The sequence below is a fragment of the Pseudozyma flocculosa genome, assembly GCF_000417875.1.
Source record: "Pseudozyma flocculosa PF-1 unplaced genomic scaffold scaffold00004, whole genome shotgun sequence".
NCBI lineage: Eukaryota > Fungi > Basidiomycota > Ustilaginomycetes > Ustilaginales > Ustilaginaceae > Pseudozyma > Pseudozyma flocculosa.
The window spans coordinates 16,825-31,058 of NW_006920872.1; the positions used below are offsets into that span (position 1 = coordinate 16,825).

General features: G+C 65.5%; 4 protein-coding genes across 4 annotated transcripts in view; 2 read left to right on the forward strand and 2 right to left on the reverse strand.

Moving 5' to 3' along the window:
• Nucleotides 1-1,475: 1,475 nt before the first annotated feature.
• On the forward strand, nt 1,476-3,501 carry PFL1_01533 (uncharacterized protein; the record flags this gene model as incomplete). The annotated part of the gene is made up of 3 exons (XM_007879043.1): nt 1,476-1,655; nt 1,797-3,347; nt 3,472-3,501. 3 exons carry the CDS (start codon nt 1,476-1,478, stop codon nt 3,499-3,501), a joined length of 1,761 nt encoding a protein of 586 aa, XP_007877234.1.
• A 495-nt stretch (nt 3,502-3,996) lies between these two features.
• PFL1_01534 (uncharacterized protein) lies at nt 3,997-5,646 on the forward strand (the record flags this gene model as incomplete). The annotated part of the gene is made up of 1 exon (XM_007879044.1): nt 3,997-5,646. The coding sequence occupies one exon, from the start codon at nt 3,997-3,999 to the stop codon at nt 5,644-5,646; it is 1,650 nt and encodes a 549-aa protein (XP_007877235.1).
• A 390-nt stretch (nt 5,647-6,036) lies between these two features.
• PFL1_01535 (uncharacterized protein) lies at nt 6,037-9,268 on the reverse strand (the record flags this gene model as incomplete). The annotated part of the gene is made up of 2 exons (XM_007879045.1): nt 6,037-8,534; nt 8,623-9,268. 2 exons carry the CDS (start codon nt 9,266-9,268, stop codon nt 6,037-6,039), a joined length of 3,144 nt encoding a protein of 1,047 aa, XP_007877236.1.
• A 1,529-nt stretch (nt 9,269-10,797) lies between these two features.
• Nucleotides 10,798-14,234, reverse strand: part of PFL1_01536 (uncharacterized protein) — a gene marked incomplete at both ends in the record, with an annotated part of 5,040 nt that continues 1,603 nt past the window's right edge. Inside the window, 2 exons of the mRNA XM_007879046.1 lie at nt 10,798-12,790; nt 12,907-14,184. Coding sequence (XP_007877237.1) covers nt 10,798-12,790; nt 12,907-14,184 — 3,271 coding nt within the window. The remainder of the gene's footprint in view (nt 12,791-12,906; nt 14,185-14,234) is intronic.

The following is a 14,234-nucleotide window of genomic DNA, read 5'->3' on the forward strand; positions in this document are numbered from 1 at the left end:
GTGGCGGCCACGCTGCCATCACGGCTGCCGCGAGCACGAACGCCATCGCTGGCCCACACGCTTCCGGCCCGCCTCCGAACGCGCCGCGCGGGCCGGCATCGTCCTTGAGACGTCGCGGTGCACCACCGAATGGTCCTTCGCAGCATGGCAACGGCCACGGCCACGGCGCTGCCTACGGTCGGGCGAACGCTGCGTCGCCTTCAGGGTACGCGCCCCCCGCGAACGGGAGTCCAGCCGGTGCAGCGGCGGAGGAAAGCGAGAACGGTGCGGGTTGGTACCAGCAGTCAACCTCTTTGGCCCCGATGTCGGCGCACGCAGCAGATTGGCCGTCGATGCCTCCGCCACCGCCGCCGGATCGTCTGCCAGTCTACCCGCCCTATCACGTCGGCCCGCCACCCGCGATCTCGCCACAGCCGCCGCCACCGACACAACCATCACCAGCAGCGTCACCAGCACACTCTCCTCCAAGCTTCCCGGCGCCATCGCCGTACGGCCAGAATGGCTACCATGAAGGCCATGTCGTCCATGGCGCGCTTCCTGGCTATGCACCGGGAGCTCCAGCGCCCCCTCGTGATGACACCGCTCCCGACGACTACCGGCCCAGTGATCCCGGAATCACGGCGAGCGTCCATGCCCCAGCCCAGCCCTCGCAAGCACCGCAGGGGCCATGCCCCCGCCCGTACCCAGGTAGGTGTCCTTTCAGCGAGCCCTCTGCAGCGATCCCGATGCCGAGCCATGACCCTCGGCAGGCTGGATGTGCGCTGGCGCTTCGAGTGAAGGTGGCTGCGATAGCATGTTCGACATCCGAGGCGTGGCAGATACCGCGGCGGCTCGACTCAAGACTAGCAGCAGCTACAAGCTCGTTCGTTTTGGACGATGCCAAGGGGCATCTGGATTGGGCGAGTGCCGTGCGCGGGTCGGGTCTCAGTACCCTTCTGAGCAGGCCCACGACCGAGCGCCGTCGTTCGAGGAACGGCCTCTCGCATCGGGACGTCCCGACCGTCCACCTGCCTTGCGATCGCGCTCAAAGCTCGAGAATTACCGAGCTGGTCGACCCTATCTGAGGTTTTCTGTTGGACGTCGAAGCGCACGCACGAGACACCGGAGAGGTAACACTCGGCGGCGATGGGTGACGATGGGTTCGCCTGCCGTCCTGGTCTTGGCCCGACGTTCTCCGTCGACATTTGCTCCCAGGCTGCCGAGCCCACTGGCCGCCAAAGCTCATTCTACAGAGCTGCACAGCACAAGCGGCCCTCGTCGATTCCGTGGCTCAGCACGCCTCTACAACAATGCAGGAAGCGCACGACGGTGCAGCAGCTGACGAATATTCTCCCTCGCCCTTTGTCCCAACCATCGCAGACTACCTGACACAAGCGCGATCTGCTTCCGGCGATCAAGGCTATGCGACGGGGCAGCCCGACCTGTCAGCACCGTCGCCAGCACCTGGGCCATGGGGTGAGGCGTCACGGCCGCCGATGACGTCCTACGGTGCGCCTGCCGGCCGCTATCCCGGCAGCGAAGACCCAGCCGGTGGACCTTTCCCATCCGGCAGCCAGTCGGCCGACTATGGACAGAACTGGGACGCGCGGTACCTGCCAGATGAGCGCACGGGCAGCGAGAAGCCGTGCAGGACGCTCTTTGTCCGCAACATCAGCGTGAGTCGACGGCGTCCACTGCTGCCGCGCCGCCCTTGCCCGACCAGGCGGATCGGGAGACCACGACGACATGCCTGTACGACGACCTGCAGGGCCAGGCTCACCCACCGCTGTCCCTCACCACCCCTTGCGATTGCGCAGTTCGGCACCAAGATCAAGGCCATGCGAGAGCGGTTCGAGCATTTTGGCGAGATCAAGACGTTCTTCGAGCTGATTGCGCGGCGAGGGATCGTGTTTGTCCACTACTTTGACATCCGCGCTGCCGCTGCGGCCAAGGAGCAGCTCCACGGCCAGTTCTTCGACGGACGCCCCGTCGATATCCACTATTCGCTGCCGCGCGAAGAGGACAAGGCGAAGCGCTGCGACCGCGACAAGAACCAAGGCACGCTCTTCACGCTGCTCAAGCAGACGCCGCAGCGCCTCTCGGACGACGACTTCCGCCAGGTGTTTGGACAGTACGGCGAGATAAGGAGTGTGCGGGCGTACAAGAACATGGCGAATGCACGCTTCGTCGAGTTCTTCGACAGCCGCGCCTGCCAGATGGCCAACGATACCCTCAACGGGCAAGTGTACAGGGGAGGCGAGTGGGATGTCAAGTTTGCCTGGGACCTTCCCAACGGCGACGAGATGCGACCTGCTCCGCCGTTGCCTGCTCCGGCGCATCGGGCGGGCATAGCTGCTGGCAGCGAGAGCGGCGGCCATTCCGCACACGTTATAGAAGGCGGCCAGCAGCAGCAATGGCCAGCATCGAGCACTGGCGGCGGCGGTGTCGGCGTCGGCCAAGCTCCTTTGCCCCCTTCCGGGCAGTACCCAGCTCCTTCTGCTGCGCCGGCAACCGCCTTCGGTGCGGCGGCACAGTCGCCGGGAGCATGGGGCACTCCGCCGCGCTCTTTGTCCGGCGCAAGTCAGGCCCACTTCCTGTCAGGCCCGCCGCCAACGCCGCCGACACCTTCTGCATTGCCATCTACCTTCCCGCATCCCCCGTCGGGCCCTCGCTCGCAGCAGCAGCCAACACCCCCGAGAAGCGCTTCTGTCCGGTCGGCCTCGTCGCCACCGCCTCCGACGCAGCCTCGAGCGTTTGGCGCACATTTTACGCACCAGACGATGCCGATGGCGACAAATGGCTACCAGCCCGATCATCGACCCCATGCGCCGCCCTTTGCGTCTGCGTCTGCCGCTGCAGCGTCGACACCGACCCCTTCATCAGCGAAGCCTGCGGCAGCCTCTGCCGCTCAATCGCCCTCTTCAGGGCAGTCGACGAACTACCACTACGGCCGCAATGGCAGCGCCAGCTTTGAGCCTGCGCAGCCTTCGACGTCGGTTCCCCTCTCGAGCTCCGCAGAGACGATCCGCTTGGAGCAGGCTCAAAAGGTGCAGCAGCTGCTGGCCTCGCTGGGTGGCGGCGCCAAGGTCGCTGCTGCGGCCGCACCGATGCCGCCGGCAAGCTCGCCAGCCGCGACTGCGGCTCCTCCACCTGTATCTGCGGCGCCTCAAGAGCCTGCGGTACCTGCAGGCTTGCCTGCCGGTCTTGCGGCCCTGCTTGCCCAGGCATCCGCCGCCAGCACGACGACGACAACCGCGACGCCTCCGGCAAGCCAGCCCGTCCCGCAGGCTCCGACTCCTGCTCCGGCTCAAGCTACGCCCCCTCCGCCGCAGGGACACGAGTCGATGCAAACACTCTTGAAGCTTCTCGTGAGTGGTCGTCGCCGTCGCTGATCCCGCGAGGGAAGGCATTGCGGAGCCGGCCTCTGTCCCGCGGCACTCGCTAAGCTGACCCTCCCCTCCGCTCGCTGGCCCTCGCCTCGTTTGCCAACAGTCGCAGGCGCGAGGACAGAAGCAGCAGTGACAGGAATGGCAGCAGCAGCAGTCATGGCGGCATGGCGATTTGCAATGCCCAGTCGCAGAACGGGGATGATTTCGCCCACATCGGCAGGGTGCCACAAGGATATTTATGTGCAATGCAGAGCGACGCCCCGCGACCTGTGGCAAATGATGACGGTGATGTCGAGTCAAAGACTGGGGCGCACCAGGTACAGATGGGCCGAGTCATGCGTGGTCGCGGCGGCGGCGGCGGCGGTGGGGCCGCGGTGGTGTCAGCCCCGAGGGACGCCGTCGCCACCGAAGGTGGGCCGCACCACGCAACGATCGCGCTGCCGTGGCCGAGCAGCGACGACGGTATAAAGGGTAGACTCTCGAGCACGCACCTTCGCCGCCCTCTCAGCCTGAAGAAGGTCTCTCCCCTCGCCAAGAGACACACACGCATACACTTTTCCACCGCCTCCCGCCCTCTTGGTCCGACTCACGCCAGGCCACGCCACTCCACGCCAGGCCACGCCATACGATGCCGCCCACTCGTCTCCTGCGCCAGGTCCTGGTACTCCTCCTGCTACTCATCAGCACGTCCTCACCTCGCGTCTCGGGGCACAGCGAGCGCTTCGAGCGCGTCCGCGTTGGCGTGCACGCGCACCATCGCCGATCGGGCGGGGTGGTAGGGGCGCTGGGCAAGGCGTGGGACGTGGCCGTCGGATGGGGGTGGGGCAAGACGACGATGCCGTCGCCCAAGTCGCACGACCAGCTGCCCCACCCTCGACCCGGTGGACCGCCGCTGCTCAAATCCATGCCCTACCCTTACTACACGGGTACCGTCCCGCGCTCTGAAAAGGATCTCGTCGACGGGGGCGGACTCGTACTCGCCTGGCTGTGCACGGAGCTCGACCTCGCCCAGCTCATGCGTCAGGACCAGCCCGCGGCTGCCGCTGCGGCTTCCACCGTGCCGGGACCGGGTGCGGGCGTCGCTAGCGATGCTGGCAGTGCTGGCACTGGCACTGGCACTGGCACTGGCACTGCTGCCACGCTCGGCAGCGGTACTGCCTTCACTGGCGCCGGGAGCCCCGGAAACATCGGCGGCGCAGCTGGCGGTGCTGGCTTCGTCGGCGGCGGCGGCATCCCTGGTGCTGGCCCCGGTGCTGGTGTCGCAGCAACGGGCTACGGCAGCACCAGCGCCCAGCAAGGCATCAACGCGGCACCCTACACCGCCTCGCCCAACCCCATCGTCTATGGCAACGCCAACGCCAACGCCAACATCAACAGCAATCCGATCAACACCGACGGCAACATGGCGCCCGGCCATCCCAACGACAACACGATCTCGGGTAGCCCCAACGGCGACCTCGCCTACCCTGTCGGAGGCGGCGGCGGGGCCGGCATCTCTCCCGGCTCCTACGGCCAGTACGGCGGAGCGTTTGGAGGCAGCGCGGGCGCAGGAGGGTATGTCGGTCAGGCCGGTGCAGGCGGATACGCTGGTCAAGCTGGATCTGGCCCTGGCACGGGTGCGGGCGCGACTGGGTTTGGAGTCGGAGCCGGCATCGGCATCGGCGGAGGAGCGGGAATGGGCGGCGGCGGATACGCTCAAGGCGTCACTGGTGGAATTATGCCGAGCGCAGTCGGTGGATATGGACAGGGCGGCGCCGCTGGTCCTGGCCAGGGCGGTGCTAGTGGATACAGACAGGGCGGCGCCGGAGCCGGTGCCGGTGTCGGTAGTGGTGTCGCAAGCTACGGAGGCGGCCAAGCGGGCGGGTACGGTGGCAGCGTTGGAGGCTACAGCGGCGGACCAGGAGGCTACGGAGCGGCGGCAGGACAGGGAAGCGGCGGCACCGGCGGCAGCAACCCGAGCGGCCTGACTAAGCGTCAAGCGGCGTTCGACCCATCCTCGCCCCCTTCCCGGATCAAGGTGTGCATCAACGGCGACGCCTCGGTCGACGCCATGGTGCTGGACGCATCGACCAACCTCAAGCTGCCCAGCCCGCTCGCCAGCGCCGCGACGACGGCGGCGAGGGCGGCATCGCGCGTCACGAACCGCATCGACCTGGCCAAGCCGTGGATGCCCTTCCTGCCCACCCTCGACATGTGGAACGCCCAGCAGGTGCTCATGCTCGATCAGGAGACCCGGATCGAAAAAATGGCCTTCATGCCCGGCGACGACAAGGCGTAGCGTGCGCCTCGTCGGACGGACACAGTGGGCAGAGAGTTGGTCACCGCATCATCGTGGATAGAGAAGGCGACATGCCGCCCTCTCTCTCACATCCCTCTGGCTGGCAGAACGGGTCGGATGCCCGTGGAGGAGAAGACGTCGTCGTCGTGATGCCGCTGCGATGCTGTGGGTATCTATACATGAGGGGGAATGAAATGGCGGGACCGGACGCCAGCCGTGAGGCAGCGACTTAGCCCTGAAACGGGGCCGCGTGTGTGAGAGAGAGAAAGAGAGAGGACGATGGATGGTGCGAGCTGGTGGCGGGACGATGCGCTGATGCCGGCGCACACCGCCCTTCGACCCTGTGCCGGTCCTGCCGACGCCGAGAAAGGCGGACACGATGCTGGCGCCTCAGAGGAAGGGAAAGCGCTCGCCTGTGGGCCTCTGACGAGAGCGCGCGTAGAGGGACAACTGAGCGTCACAGAGCGACTTGCATCGCGCTCGCCAGTCGAGCGCGTCCTCGAACTCATCCGTGAAGATGCCGAGGAGCGCGCGGAGGTCGGCCGAGGCCTGGTCACCCAGCTTGGAAAGAATCGGGGCGAAGCCGTTGTCGAGACCAATGACCTGCAGATTGTGGGCCCAAGTCGCCACGTTTACGTTGGCCGAGTAACTGAGGGCAGCGCCATGACCTCGAGGGGCCGCTTTGAGTTGGACAAAGAGCGAAATGTACTCGAAGTCGTCGACGAGGTGACCACCGGCGTTGACATTGGCGCCGCTGTCGGCGGCGACGCTCGGCCCTCGGTGGACGACGGCGGGCGGTACGATTGATGTCTGGCCTTGCGACACTGCGCTTCGACGGTTCTTGACCTGAACGACGATGTACGACATCTTGGAGACGTCGATGACCGTGTTGAGTCCATCCCAGTCCTCGTCGACGTAGATCGGGATAAGCAAGTCCCAGCTCGGCTGGTTGTCGGCGCCGCAGATGGCGACGTGCTCGACGAACCATTCGGCCAGCTGCTTTTTCGAAACCTTGTCGAACGTATGTGGCATCTTGACGAAGTGCGTAAACGAGATCCGTGCCGATTGCGCGAACGCCTTGAAGCTCGGCTCGGGTTGCTTCCCACGCGTGACGGGCCCTCCAGCTCCTCTCTGCATGCCATCGATCTGAAGCTGGGCAAGCTTGCCGCCGAAGAGCTCGACAAGCCAGTCCCAGGCGGGCAGGGGGTCCAGCGTCGCGCCGTCTCTCCACAGCTCCGTGGCTTCGAGTGCGTCCGGGTCTGTGCAATCCGGTCCCTGGACCTTCTTGACGGCGGCAAAGTCGGTCGCAACGACGAACAACGTCCGTGCGACCTCTTCGCCGTCGGCGCCTGCCGTGAGGCCGTAAAACGTCCGACCGATCCGCATCGCCCAGAGGGCGTCGCGCCAGACCTTGACGACATCGCCAGACTCGGGAATCTGCTGTCGGAACAGATCAGTCGCCGCAATGCTCAGGATCGGCTCAGAAGGAGTGCCAGTGATGATGAAGGACGTGTCGGGGTCGAGGCCAGCGATGGTGCGCAAGTGCGAGCTGATCTGCCGCTGGAGAAACTTGTTCAGGTCGACGCTGCCCTGAGCTCCGACGAAGGTCAGCGGCAGACGCTGGCATAGGGCAGCCATGTGCTTGTCGACGTCGATGTCGGAAGGCAGGAACGTTGCACTCTCCGAGTTGAGGTCAGGCAGCCACACCTCGTCCCCCTCCGAGAGCAGCTTGCCCTTGACCTTCCAGAGCGCTACACGTCCAACGTACGGGCCGATGCCCCTCTCGCCGGCATCGAAGTCAGAGTTGTACCTGAGGTGCTGGTTGTTGAGCAGGGGCCGACCCATCAAGCTAAGCTGTTCCAACAGCGCCGACCACGTCTTGCCTTGCGGGTCATGAGCGTTCGGATCGAGTGCGCCCAGGGCAACGTCGAAAGGCAACTTGTTCAGCATGGGCAGGAGCGAATATTTCTTGCGTTGCAGGCGGCTGGACTGGAGCTTGGCTCCGCCCCCGACAAGGTAGTGGATGCTCGAGTTCGTATCGAGCAGCAGGAGGACGAGACGATTGGCATTGGCCTGCGTGGACTCTCCCATCGCATGCCACAATCGCCGAATGTGGCCAAGCATGGGACCCAACGAGCTGGCTTCGTCAAGGGCCAGGATGAAGACGCCGTCGGGTCGTGGCTTCCCGATCGAGTAAGCATCGAGCACAGCGGCTTGCAGCGAACGGAATGCCTGCGTGCAGGCACTGCGTTCGAAGGTGTCGCTTCGCTTGTTGCCGCCCTCGACGAGATCATCGAGATTGTCGCGGAAACGGCAAGAGATGGCCTCGAGCAGCCCTCGTCGACGAGGTGCGCCGTCTGACAAGGCGCGACCACCAGTGCCCGTCGGGCTTGTGGGAGGCCCGACGTTGAGATGATCGTAGAAGTCCTCGACGTTGGACGCATCGTCTGCGGCAGCAGGGCTCACGTTGCTGCAGAAGGCCGCGATTTCTTCTGCCATGTAATGGGCGAAGGCTTCAAACCACGCAAGGGCGCTGACACGATTCAAGAACCGTGTGGTTGGCTTGTTCGACTCTGCCTGGTCGCGGACGAGCAAGTCGGCTGCAGCATCGTCGCGAGCCGGGAAAGCGTCTCTGTTGCCCCTTTCACGGAAGCACAGCAGCATGCCGAAGTGGTGGCGCCTCAGGACCTGATCGACGGTCCTCGACTTGCCCGAGCCCGAGGATTGGACGATGGGCACGATGCGCCCGTAGTGCTTCGACTCATTGTAGATCCTCAGGACGGTGGCGATGTGGTGACAGAGGTGTTTGTCGCCTTCGCCGTAGAAGGCGCCCTCAAAGTCGTGCTTGGCCGGGCCGGTGCCTTGAGGCGGACGCGGCGGCGAGGCGTCTGGAGGCAGGCAATGCAATCGGATTCGATTCGTCAGGCGCGACGAACACGACGGAGACACAGCCATTGCCGATGTCGGCCCACTCACAAGAAGGTCCGACGACGATGGCTCGGTACAGCAGCTGCACAGTGTGGCGCAATGGGTCCTTGTCAAAGTCCGGGTTGAGCTCGGATTTGATGAAGTCGACCAGACGCTCCGGGTCGGCGCGCAGGCGGTTCAGTCCTTGAGACTGAAGGGCACCTCTGAGCCACTCGGGGAGGTGGCCGCGCAGTCCTGTTTTGGAGCATGCACGTACCCAAGAGTCGAAGCTTGTGCGAACGACTTTTTCGGCCAGCTGTCGGTACTCGAGCTTGAGCCTCGACATCGACAATAAGTTTCCGAGTTCGTCCTGGAGGTCCTCGGTTGCTGGCCTCAAGTGTTGGGCCGCAAAGTCGCGCAACTCTTGCGTCTGTTGATCGCTGTCGGAAGGTGTTGCCAAGAGCGGGCCGTCGGATGTGCCGTCCCACTCGTCGCGGAGAGTGAGGGATCCCAGGGATGTCATGGACGGGGACGAGGGCTGTGAGGCCATAGACATCTGGAGACGACGAGTTGCAAACTGCTTTGGACGTCGTGTCGGTTGCTCGCGCTTACGAGCGGCTGTCGGGACCGACTCATCGCGATCGTCGACTGGAGCAGGACCGTGCTCCAGAAAGAGCATGGGAGGACCCAAAGGATCCGCGGTCGGGCTCGACATGTCCACCAACGGGCGAAAAAGGACAGCGGGGGCGCGCTTGGAACGTGATGAACGCGGTGGCACTACTAGCTGCAATCGGTTCGGTTGGGGTGTTGTCAAAGGGGTGGTGACGATGCGCCTGCCACCGCGATCTAGGCCGGCCTGGAGCAGTCGCTTGTCGATGAGCAGTCGAGCGGCCTGCTAGCAGCGCGGGAGGGCGGGAAGGATGGAGTCGAGTGGCCTGATGGTTGGTGGTCGGGACGACGAGTGCGACCACCCTGCCTGTCTCGTCTGAAAATGGTGGTGTCAACGCTGCAAAGCCAAATCCGCACATTATTGGGCAGACCGGGGGGGCCAAAAAATTAGTCAGCACTGTGCTCCCGGGCCCGGAGCCGACGGCGAGTGCCGCTCCCTCAAATCGTCCCAGGAAAAGGATCGCCGACACGCCCTGACCGGAATGACGTGGTGAAGAAGATTGAATGCTGGAGAGGCAGGTGCGAATCAGTTGTCACCAAACAAAACCACATAGCCACCTATTCCTAGGGAATTTCCGAGGGAATTTCCGAGGGAATTTCCAAGGGAATTTCCAATGAAAACAGGAGGAAAAAAGTAGGTGCTCCAGCCAAGAGTCGAACTTGGGTCCCCGCTGAATTGGATTGGACTGATCCAGTACTATCACGTTGTGAAAGCGATGTTCTAACCGTTATACTACTGGAGCCCTTGTTGCATTGTCGCTCTATTTAGCTATACTCTTTCAAATTTCGCACTAAAAACGGTCAGGGTTATCGGAAAGGCAGGTACGAGACTGGTTCGAGGGTTGGCGACCCAGCGATGGTCTGGACCGAACCACAGATGCACTGGGTCAAGCTTTGGTCGTTGGCAGCGAGTACAGAGTCTTGGACTGCAGGAACGAGGTGATTGACTCTGGTTGTTGGGTGCACCATGCACGACTTTGCGCTGTGATAAAGGTGAGATACCGGCTCTGCAATATCGTAGGGCTGATGACGGGATGCTTCGAGGCCTGATCGAGGATCTTGCTGCAAGCTTGCTACAAGGTGGGAATGATCCTGGCAAATGGGCAGGGGAATCATGGCAAGCTATACTTCGAGTGCAGGCACCCGATCTCTGCCCACAGAGACAAGGGCAGCTTTGTGCCAGGTCGGAAGATGGCCTCGGAACCCACGACGGCTCTCAACATGCACCGACGGATCCACAAGAGTCGAGGCTCTCGCACACGACATCTTCGGCCACGCTGCGATACTCGATGCAGAGCTTCGAGATCGACACGAGATTGCGAAGCTCGGTCTGAAGATCCAACGTTGCTGCGCCCAAGTGTCAGGTGGCAAAGCGCGGTAGCTCTTCCGCTTGTTTATTAGTGTCCCCATGTCAAGAGCAATAGGCGGTGACGTGGTGACTGGCAGGGAGGTGTGGAGGGAAAGCGTGGGAGAGGTGACTGCAGGCGGACCAAGGACCGTGACGAAGAGATAGCAGGGAGAGATGAGAGTGGAATGAAGAGAGGATGGGATGGGGACGAAGCGGGCTAGCGCGGGCTAGCCGACCCCGCCGCCGGCGCTGCCTCCGGTGCCGCCGCCGCCGCCGCCACCGCTGACGTTCCACGTCGACGGGGGCTGCCAGAAGGCACCGGAGAAGCCCTGCGGCTCAAACGAGGTGAGGCAGTCCCACAGGCGATCGATCGACTCGGGGTCGTCGACGGCGGCGGCGGAGGTGCCGGCGCCCGAGGCGGCAAACGAGCCGCCGGCTGCCGCAGCGGCCGTGGCGATGGTCATGGCAACCGGATCGGCGGGGTCGGCGCTGGGGCCGAGGGCCGATAGAGCGGCCGTGGCGGCGGGATCGGCACTGGGCTGGACGGCGGCATCGCGGCCGGCGGTCCAGGCATCGAGCGGCAGGTCGCTCGAGAGCTTCGACGACGAGGCCGAATCGAGCAGCGCGAGGTTGCCGTCGAGGCTAGCGTCGAGGGTGCCGAGGTCGGGCACGAGGACATCGCCCGGAGCGGCGGAGGCGGCGGTGGCGGCGGCGGCAGGGGAAGCCTCCGACTTGCGAGCCTGGGGTGCGACGGCATCGCTGGTCTTGACTCCGACGGCGGTGGGGGCGGCGGCGCTCTTGTCGTCTGCGACGGCGGCGCTGGCGGCGATGCCCTGCTGCGAGCCGCTGTCGCCTGGAGCGAGGCTGCTGCTGGTGAGCGACGTGGCGTTTTCCGAGTCTTTGTCGGGCGGCGTTTGGCCCCGGGCGCGCTGGGCGTCGCCGGTCCGGGACGGCCCCGGGTCAGGCTCAAAGATGGCGAGGACCGACTTGAGGTAGCGGCCGTAGGGCGTGGCGGAGCCGTTGCGGTGGCGGGGCGTCTTGCCGGCCTTTGTCATGGCGGCGCTGAGGCGGCGGACGAGGGCGACGGCCGTCTCCTTGTCGGCAAAGGGATACTGGGCGGCCAGGTTGGTGAGGCGGAGCGCCGAGACGGCAGCGTAGACGGCCATCACGACGCGGTCGTTGGACCATGCGACGAGGCTGTCGTCGTCAAAGTCGTTGAGCACCGTGTCGATGAGCGAGATGGCCGACGTCCAGCACTCGACCGAGGCCGACGACGAGCCGGGGACGAGGCCCTCGTGCTGCTCGGTGGTGCCGAGGACGAGCGAGTTGATGATGAGGCGCGAGTGGTAGTAGAAGAGCTTGGCCGTCGGCGCCCACCGCACCAGGTACTTGCCCGCCGCCGTGCTCGTGTCGACGGCGCGGATCTTTTCCTCGGTGTTGATGCACCACGACTGCTTCCACTTCTCCAGGTCGGCGTTGGCGTGCTTGCGGAAGAACTCGAGGCCGGCCAGGCGGCGCTCGAGGTGGCTCTGCTCGCCCGCGTTGAGCGCCGCCGCCGTGGCCGCCGTCGTCTGGGCCGCGTCGAGCTGGTCCTGGCTGCCGAGGTAGTTGTCGAATGCCTCCGAGTGCTGGGCGGCGATGCGGCGCAGCCGGATCAGGCTCACCAGCGACACGTCCTCGGGCAGCGCAAAGTCCTGCTTGTGCCACATCGACGACTGCACAATCATGCGGTCCTCGGAGATGGTCCACGGCCGGCCCGTCTGCGCGCTCAGCGTGCGGTCGTAGAGGAACAGGTTGAACCACAGCCGCTCGCGGTTGCGCAGCCGCCGGCTCACCTGCTCGTTGCCCAGCAGGCTCTCGCTCGGCGTCACCTTGCGGTTGACGCCCACCTCGGTCGCCGTGCGGATCGCAAAGCCGAGGTACTGCCAGCTCCGGTCGTCGACCAGCCGGCTCGTCGGGCGGCTGTACGTCGTCAGGATCAGGAACGCCTGGCTGATCTCGACGCTCTTGTACCCGCCCAGCAGAATCGTCGGCAGCAGCTTGTTCTGCCAGTGCCGGTCCAGCAGGCTCGCAATCTTGGCGTCCCGCACCGTGTCGCTGAACCGCGCCGCCATGCACGCAATGACCGTCGTCAGGAAGGCGGAGCGCATGCGCACAAACGACACGCTGTGCAGGAACGGGTCAAAGAGGTCCAGGATCGGGTTGATGCGAGCAAAGAAGCTGCGGCGACGCAACGCGGAGCGGAGCGGAGCGTGGTGAGCAGCGGCATCCATACACGCCGAAGTTGGGGATCAGCGGTCGGTGTCGGAAAACAGCAGCGCGGACCGCGCACTCACAGATCAAACAGCCTCTCGACCTCCTTGAGCTCGACGAGGCCCAGCTCGACCGGGTCGAGCCCCTCGTCGTCGTCGTTTTTGCTATGAAACAGGCTGAGGTTGAAGTAGCCCTTGCGCGACGCGCCGGCCTCGCCCTCGCCGCCGCTGCCGGACCCAACGCCGTCCGGGCGACGATCGTCGGGCGCGGCGGCGATGCTGACCTGCTTGTCCCTGCCGCGCGGCTCGACGGTCGGGTCTTCGTCGTGGCTCGCATCCGGGTCGCCCTCGCCGTCCGAGTCGCGATCGTTGAGACGTCTCCGGCGGCTGCCTCCGCGTGCGAGGCGCGACCGGGCGCGCTTGCGCTTGCCGGTCAGCGTCGCCCGGGCGTCGTCCGAGGCCGCACCGTCGCCGGCGCCCGTGCTCGGCAGCGGCGAGTCGCCCTGGCGCGCGTGGACCGACGCCGGAAAGCCGGCGCTCGTGGCGCTGCTGACCGTCTGGCCGCCGTGGCTCAGCGTGCCTGGGCTGGCCGCGGCGCCCGAGCTGGGAGCATAGCCTCGCCTCGTCTGCGCCTTACCCTCGCGGTACTCCCAGGCGTCGTGGTCGAGCGTCGATGGGATGGTGGCGCCGCCGGCGGCGGCCCCCTCGCGCGCCGGCGATGCGTTGCTCTCCTGCTGCATCGGCCGCGCTTCGGCATCATCGTGCGCCGCGGGTCCGGACGCCTCCGACGACGCCTGCAGCGATTCGGCCGAAGGGTACGACTTGGACCGCGACAGGCTGCCGAGGAACGTCGGCAGGCGCGAGCCGCCGCGCTCCGGGTGGAACGTGTCGCGCAGGCTACTGCTGCTCCCCCGGTCCTGGTGAAACAGCGGCGGGAGGATGCGCGAAGAAGACCAGCCCTGCGGCGGCATCATGTCGCCCCGGCCGTACATGGGCCTGCCGAGGCCGGTGAGGTTGACTGCGGCGCTCATGGCCATGCGACTGGCCGTCGAGGCGCCGCCCAGCAGGCCCATGGTCTCGGCCGCCGCCAGCGAGTGGCGGCCGCCAGACTCGAGCCGTCCGCCCTCGATGCGCGCGGCGGCGGCGTCCGACGCCTGCGCCAGCAGCTTGAGCGGGTTCGAAAGCACATTGTCGTGCTCCTCACGCGTCGCATCGGCGTCGTCCTCGAGCTCGTCCTGCTCGTCGTCGAGCTCGATGTCGGCGTCGTCGGCATAGCTCGCCGGCGCCGCGCTGCGACGGTCGTCGCGCCGCCGGCCGGATGGCGCTCCGTGAGAGCCCTGGCGTTCGCCGCGGTGGTCGTCGCTGAGAGCATTCGTATAACTTCGTATAATGTATGCTAAACGAAGTTATGC